The following is a 7,623-nucleotide window of genomic DNA, read 5'->3' as shown; positions in this document are numbered from 1 at the left end:
AGTTTTTTAATTTTCTTTCGAACCAGATGAAAAAAATGTCATGTCCTTACATGTGCCGAATTCGTCTTGAAATTCTCTAACAGACAGGCGTAAAAAAATTATATGTTCGGTTGCAAAAAATTCAAGGTAACCTTGAAAAAACATTAAAAAAAGAGTTGACCAATAATTTTTCACTATCACGTTAAAGCTCTCTTGAAACCATGCAAAAGCTGATAAAAACATTTTCGATCGGACTGCTAATAACAAAGTAATCTCTACTGATCACGATTCGTGATTCACCCTTTATATTAATTTCAGTTGATCTAAAGTTCATAATTCCTGTTCAAAAGATAGATAAATGACGTTTCTACGACTGTAAATACCTAAAATACGAAAATATACCTAACGTTACCTATATAATTATTCGCCATACGTAATGTCCAACTTTTTACGTTAAAGAACCGACACAATATACAAGCATGTTGAAATAATATTTTCAATATTGAAAAATATGCACCTCTATTTTTATTTTGGGAAAATGATAAAAATAATTATTTAAAAATTATAAGATTCTGAAAAAATAAATTATAAGAGGCTGTCATCTGCACATTTTTCTGTATAACATAGTTACGTATAGTCGGTTCACGAATTCAACATATATTTTGACAGATGGAAAACAATGCAGTCTTTAACGAGCTATATGTGGCTTGTATGCAATTTTTGTTAAAAATTATGAATATTTACGATTTTCCATTGAGATATATGATATTGTTTTACATACATATTTTATATATATATTTCGATTTATTTATTAGCGATATTGTGGAAAGCCACGATTTACTAAGTAAGACATTACATAAGCTCCCCATATATATAGGTGTTTATAATTTTCGTTTCTAAAATCATTTAATACCCATCGAGTACAAATACTTGAAATTCCACGTGGTCGGCTGACTTTCTCGCCCGGGGACTCACCAGTTACAACTTTCAACTCTTTACGTTTCCAGCTAAACGATTGAGCGTTTACGCACAATGCCTACAGAGTTTAAAAATTTTTGATAGTTAGCCTTCGATTGAATTTCGAGGCCGTACGAATTCACGTGGAGACCTTCTTTGATAGACATTCGAGGTCAGAGATCTTCAAAGTGATTAATAACATCTATGCATATCGTGTCAGAGATAATCGATTAACAAGAAAAAAATATTATGCAAATTCAAGCAATGTAACTCCATGACATTTTACGTTTAAAAGATCATGGTCACTTTTTTTTCGATTTCAGAAGGGATCGAGCATGGCCAATATAGTAAAACCACGTATCATTATACCAGTTATAAAGATTTAAAATTCTAATTACATAATTCATAGTATCAAAAATTAAATTAAATTCGTGAATTTTTTGAAATCTATAATACCTACAAATGGTAAAGCAGTGGTATGTAAATTGAATTATACTCGAATTTACATTTGTTCTTTGATCACCGTCGATTCAGTGTTTAAATTAAATTTTTGAAAGTACCAACAGCTAGAAAATTAATAGGATATACGAAACGCGATATATTACATAAGAAAACGAAATACCATAATTCTAATAGGAAATATGAAAGTCTTCGCTAACAGTTAAAAGACCGAAAAATGACTTTGCGCAGGTTTTGGAAGTTTCGTGTAAAAGGGAAATTCATATGACCTGCTGGCCTTGTTACTCCGGTATACAGCGTAACTCTCCCTATCTTTGATGAACGCACGTTGCGTTAGAGCAGACAGTTAAGATGTGACATAATAACGTCGAGAGATACTTTCACTAGATGATCATTTTTTCCCTTGAGTTACAGAACGTCCTTGACTCTGTTTCTACTAAGCACGACTCCAGGGCATCTCAGAAGGTTTGCAATCTCCAATCAGGATATTACTAAGGCTGTTATTTCCGGTAAATTTCAAAATTCACACATTACCTTTATAAAAATCGAATAAGATAATAATCAAAACTAGTAACACGTGATAATATCGCTCTTTGATTTTTTTATTCACCAAAGCAATTTTCATATCTCCATAAACTAACCACTTGAGACCTGATACACGAGCAATTTCATATTGGACATACGTTACTATATTTTCCCTTCACTTTGACAGAATATAATCATTGATGCTGAGAATTGTGTTTACTGATATATTTTATGGACCACTGACGAGATTACCGATCGCATGATCGCATATGAGGATGAATGTCTGACGCTAATTTTGAGAATATCATAGCAGTCAATAAAATCTTATCCATATTTTATTAGTGAAAATTCAATAATTCGGAATTTCACTCTACGTATATATACTTTGGGGACGATTTCATTTACGAAGTTGCTATTCTGAGGACAAGTGGCTATTTTGGGGACCTTTCTCAAAGATTTTTCTAGTGTAATGACTGTTTTGAGGACCATAAAGCGGATTGTCTTACCAAATTTGTGTATATTTTTTTCAATGTTAGGCATCCAGTATTTGTGATGGGCTTAGATATGTTTCGTTAGGTTAGATTAGGTCAGAACTCCAATGCTGGGATGTGCCAAGGTAATAGTTTAAAAAAAAAAAACATTGCCTTGCTATTGTGAACGCCCCTTGATATTTCGTATCTCCAAAGTATCTTTTTGGCAAACGAAGATATACATATATACTTTTGTAATTAAACTTCAATGACTCATGTAATGACGTGTACACCATTACAGATTGACAGGTTGTGCATATTTGGCTGCAAATTTACTTTCTCTTGTCGATACGATGACCGAAATTAAGAATCTTTTTTTAGCACAGTGAGATGGAAAAATGTTCCTGGTAAAAGATGCACAAATAGACATGACGTGTATGACATATTTTATTGGTTCGTTAAGCGTCATTATGATCAGCCATCATGCAAAAGACATTTACGTGTGTCATAGTCGTATGAAGATAAAGTATTCAGTGAAAATAATAGAAAGAGAGTCTTACGGGAGAATTGAAGATTTCTTCCAGACGATACTTGGGATCTTTTCCTTTCTTTGGTCTGACGAGTATGTAGATTTTTCCAACGTCAGGCATAGTTCGTAAAAATCTTTCGACCATTACTTTCCCTAAAAAACCTGTGCCACCGGTGAGCAGAATCTCACGACCCTTGAAAGCCTCTGCTACTCTGTCTGGTAGATCCTCCATGCTCGTTTCTGTCATATTGCCGGAAAACAATTACCGGATCACAGGTTTGATTTTCGTTGTACTGAAAATAGAATATAAAAAATGTATTTTAATATTTTTTAAATTACATTACAGATGCACGATTACAGTTATCACATCTTGATTAACCTTAAGGTACCAGTATGCATTGCTATGGGATTTTATTTTGCAATTTTGTTAGTCGGAAATTCGATCTAATTTTTTTGAAAAATTAGCTTCTTATAGGAACGTCATTTCCACTTCGCTGAACAAGAAATAATGCATGCGCGATTTAGCATAATGAACAGTTAACTGTAGTATGGTCAATCGACTGATTACATGGAATGGATGTTGTTGTTCTGTAAAATCTTAATTGACATGGAAGACTGGAGTATCATGATTAAAATCAACTAACGACTTACAAGAATTTTTATCCAATACTGTTTACCATAACAAACATTCTATTTTACTTGAACGAATCAATTTATAAAATTATGAAATTTTCGAAATAATTGTATTAAAAGTTTTTTAATTTCATTTGTATTATTAATACAAATAAAAACCTGCACAATTCGTATGCAGAAATCACACGTATCATCGATTTTACAAGATTAACGTTGCAAGTATAGAAATTAATATTTTTATGTTAAAACATGTCATACATATTGTCACGAATAACAACTACATTTATTATTATTCAGTTTTTTTTATTTCCTATGAAATACTGATCTTGTTATATGTATCGAAAAAAATGTTATTCAAATGCTACTAGAATATTCAAATGAGCATATATAAGTATGCAATATAGTAGTCGTTATGTCACTATCGGTTTTATAATCGTATGTAATAATATAGTTACAAGTTAACATTGCAGCTTCACTACCAAGTACAAAATAACCTTTGCTGTACATAAATCTATTGTCGCCCTTTTCAAACGTCACATTCATAGGAATATCTAAGTTTTATCACTGATGAATTTTCTTATATAAAATCACAATGATATATCGCAAATTTAATTTACCTAAAAGATACCGACGATCCGCACACAATTGATGGTTTATAAAACTCTATATTTCAGCCGTGCCAATAAATAATTATAATATATTAAAGAAATTGTCATCAATTTACAAATTCGCCATTGTCGGCTAATTCGGAGGGCAAAGTGAGTGTAATATTATGACCTAACTGCACGAAGAAAATGCAGCGTAATACATAGATGTCGGACCAGCAGAGAAACGTGTGAGCTACGTAAATATAAGGTTAACCAAGAAATATAATTATCAAGAGGTTATACTTGCGTTACGATCGATTGACGTAGGAAGACTACCTGAACAAAGGAAGCTAATTCTAGGTTAATTTTATTCATCGAGTATATCCTCATAACGTACGATATTACTGTTGCTTTTTTGTGTTGAATAATTGACAGTCGGGGTTGTGCAAGAGTTTAAAATACAAGGAAATCAAGTTGAAGATGCTGTAGGTAAACTACACTTTGATCAATAGGAAAATACACGAAAAATTGAACTCGAACGAAAGTCACGCAACCATTGACGTTGTAACTTTTTGCTCCAACTTGGTACTTTTGTTTTTATTGCTCAGTAAGGCAAAACTGGTTAGCAGGCGGAGAGCTACGCAGGTGGAGGACGACTGCTTGCATCGCAAGTTACGACATGAGAAACTTTAGTAGACAGTCGGGTAAAATTCGAACTTCATCTTGGGGTGTATGATTTTGAGTATTCTTTTTGTCTAGTTACTCTAATTTTTAGTTTTACCAATTTCTTTTTGTGTTTAGGAATTCTGTAGTCTTTGAATATATGTTTTCCCGAGCCGTTCGCAATCACTTAGCTGAAAATTAATCCTCGAGCACTTTTGATGGTGACTGATGTATTAGGGCAAAACATTTAAAGAACCTCATGTCCCATGAAAATTTTTCGAATTTAACTTCAGGCTGATTCCGAGGAGTGTTCATCGATTCTTTGTCCGGTGAATGCTGCTACTTTTTTTTTCTTCTGAATTATCAATTTGCTTTCACTACTTTGGTATAGATGTTTCTATTGTGGTTGCTCTAGAGACTTTTGTCGCGTAATAGAAATTGTGGAAAGAATTGTTTTCCTGGATATTATTGGCAAACCATTAATCGTGAAATGATATTTTTATGAAATTTTGTTTCAACTAAATTCTTACTGCTGTTACTATACACGTAATGTGTTTCTGGTTGGTTGACCAAACTGATTATACAAAGTCGCAAATAACTTGCCAGCTCTGCATAACGTCAAATTTACATGGAACCAAGTGAAGGTATTTTTTTTTAATTTTGCAAATTTTTCTATATAAATTTTTGCAACACTGTGTTTTTTATAGAGAATATTTTTAAAAATGTTTTACTCGATTCTACCACGTAGTTATTGACACACTTCTTCAGTAGTTTTGCACATCTCACTTTCAACTTTTACATAATAAAAACAAATACGATTTCATGTACTTGAGTTGCATGTGAATTGTTTTGAAAATGAAATTATACATTTGATTTATTGTTAGTTTTTTTTTCTTTTAATTTAGCCAAATAAAATCTGTTCACGTTACTCTTCATTATAACTGATAAATATTTTTCTTAGAAAATATATACGATAAGATTGTAATCCAATGGCAAAACTGTATTAAGTATAATTTCTTTTTTCTTCCAGAATAATCGAACCTCTTAATCCAATAAATTTGATTATATTTAGAGAGCAGAAAATGTTACCATAATCGATAGGTCGAAACAGCTGAGTATCGATACTGCTGTAACTTCACTAATTAAAGTTATATTTCAGTAATACAAAAATCACTCACTCTCATGACTTTTGCATGAAAAAAACAGATTGCCTCTCAGGCAATAGAAGCAGTATATCGAGTGAATTACAAAAGAACGTCGAATAAATGAAGTGAATAAGAATTTCCCGAAAACGAAAACAAATTCACAAAGAACTACCATTGGAACCCAGTTATAAAATTCAATAGTATCTATACGAATATAGATCTATCTTCTATCTATTACTATCGTCTATCTATTTTTTATAAATTATGCACATCAATCATAATAACACAAATTCAGTCCACGCTAAGATAATAATCAAACGATAGTAATCAATGGCAGATTTATATAATTGTAGACAAAAAAAGAGTTTAAATCGCCGCATTTTAAACCGGCAAATTATTGAACAATTTTTTCAAGAATCTCCATATTTCAAATATCATATACACTTACAAATTTATAATATTACCTCTCGAAAGTTCCCAACGTTATGAAATATCCAAAAAATGAATGCACTTCGCAAAACAGGTCGCTTGATCTGATAAAATCCTCAGTCTTTTGTGGACTGTTGATAGAAAATTTTCTATACTATAGTACAACTCAGATTTATATTTCACCTGATCTGATCAGATGGTGAGTCCGTTCCAGACTGAGAACGTAACGCGCCCAATGTTCACTGGACATTCATCGGCAAGCAGTTCAGGGCTGTACAACTTTCGACATAGCCCAGTAATTCCCACTCCGGAATAGATCTTTATAGTTCTCTTCACCTCCTACATCACAGTCTGCAGCCAATGCCTAAGGATAATCTCAGGATTTTTGCATGCTCGTATAATACATTAATTTTATTTTTCATTATTTTTATTCGTAGAACTGTCTTCCCACAACAATGCATGGAATATCCATTAATTTAAGGTGGGTTGATTATTTCTTCTATTTGAGAGTGCACGTTGGGATAATGTCAAGGATGGAAATACGTTTAGACTAGTATATATTTTATCTAAAAGGTATCGTATGTTAAACTCAATATTTCTATAAATTTGTACGCCTTTGTGAGTTTGGTAAATCGTATGTTACATTACTGGCCACGAAAGTTGTCCACGTCAGTGGCGAGAGATCACAATGTTAAAAAATTATATAAGTCAATCGAAAAATTAAATTCCTTGCTTAATTATTAAATAAGACATATAGTGTATGCACGACCTGCGTGTACTTTGAATTTTAAGTAATACATATGTAGCGGGGTTTTATGATAAAAAACTTGGTCATAGGTAAATAAAGTTACGATCCTTGAGAAGCATTTTTATTACTTATCATATTACTTAATGATCACTGTAAGTAATGTTTATCTTATCACTGAATCTTTGCTATAATGAAATTTTATTACTGAGGATATATTTTTTTCATTAATTATTATACTTAATAATTATATTACTTTAACACTCGTTAATACTCCATCGACATTTTAACACTATGTCAATGGATTTTAAAAACTTATATATGTTAAAAATGAAAAGATTTACAAACTACATCAAAAGAAACGTAAGTTCTAAACAGAAAATTTAATTTGGTACTTTATAGCTAGAGCATTCGCGTCCACATGCGGAATACCTGAATCAGAGTCACTTTCTCTAAACTAACTACAGACCCTCTATCGCAAGTAGCAGAAGCAAAGGACCGT

The 7,623-nt window shown here is 32.0% G+C and overlaps 1 protein-coding gene across 5 annotated transcripts in view; it reads right to left on the bottom strand.

Moving 5' to 3' along the window:
- The window catches only part of LOC107271016 (putative fatty acyl-CoA reductase CG5065), an 11,497-nt gene extending 4,271 nt beyond the window's left edge, over positions 1 to 7,226 (bottom strand). Inside the window, exons 1-2 of one of the 5 annotated variants that reach the window (XM_015746582.2) lie at positions 6,396 to 7,226; positions 2,951 to 3,212 (exon numbers count right to left, since the gene is read on the bottom strand). In XM_015746582.2, coding sequence (XP_015602068.1) covers positions 2,951 to 3,166 — 216 coding nt within the window. In that variant the 5' untranslated portion in view covers positions 3,167 to 3,212; positions 6,396 to 7,226. Of the gene's footprint in view, positions 1 to 2,950; positions 3,213 to 4,169; positions 4,195 to 4,536; positions 4,791 to 6,395 lie in introns of those variants that run through there. The other 4 variants (XM_015746591.2, XM_015746571.2, XM_025088761.1 and 1 more) reach the window with 4 other exon arrangements.
- Between the last annotated feature and the right edge of the window lie 397 nt (positions 7,227 to 7,623).

The sequence above is a fragment of the Cephus cinctus genome, unplaced genomic scaffold (assembly GCF_000341935.2).
Source record: "Cephus cinctus unplaced genomic scaffold, Ccin1 Ccin1_scaffold0080, whole genome shotgun sequence".
Taxonomy (NCBI): Eukaryota; Metazoa; Arthropoda; class Insecta; order Hymenoptera; family Cephidae; genus Cephus; species Cephus cinctus.
The sequence above is the reverse complement of the archived record's forward strand: the minus strand, read 5'-3'. Positions and strand labels throughout refer to the sequence as shown.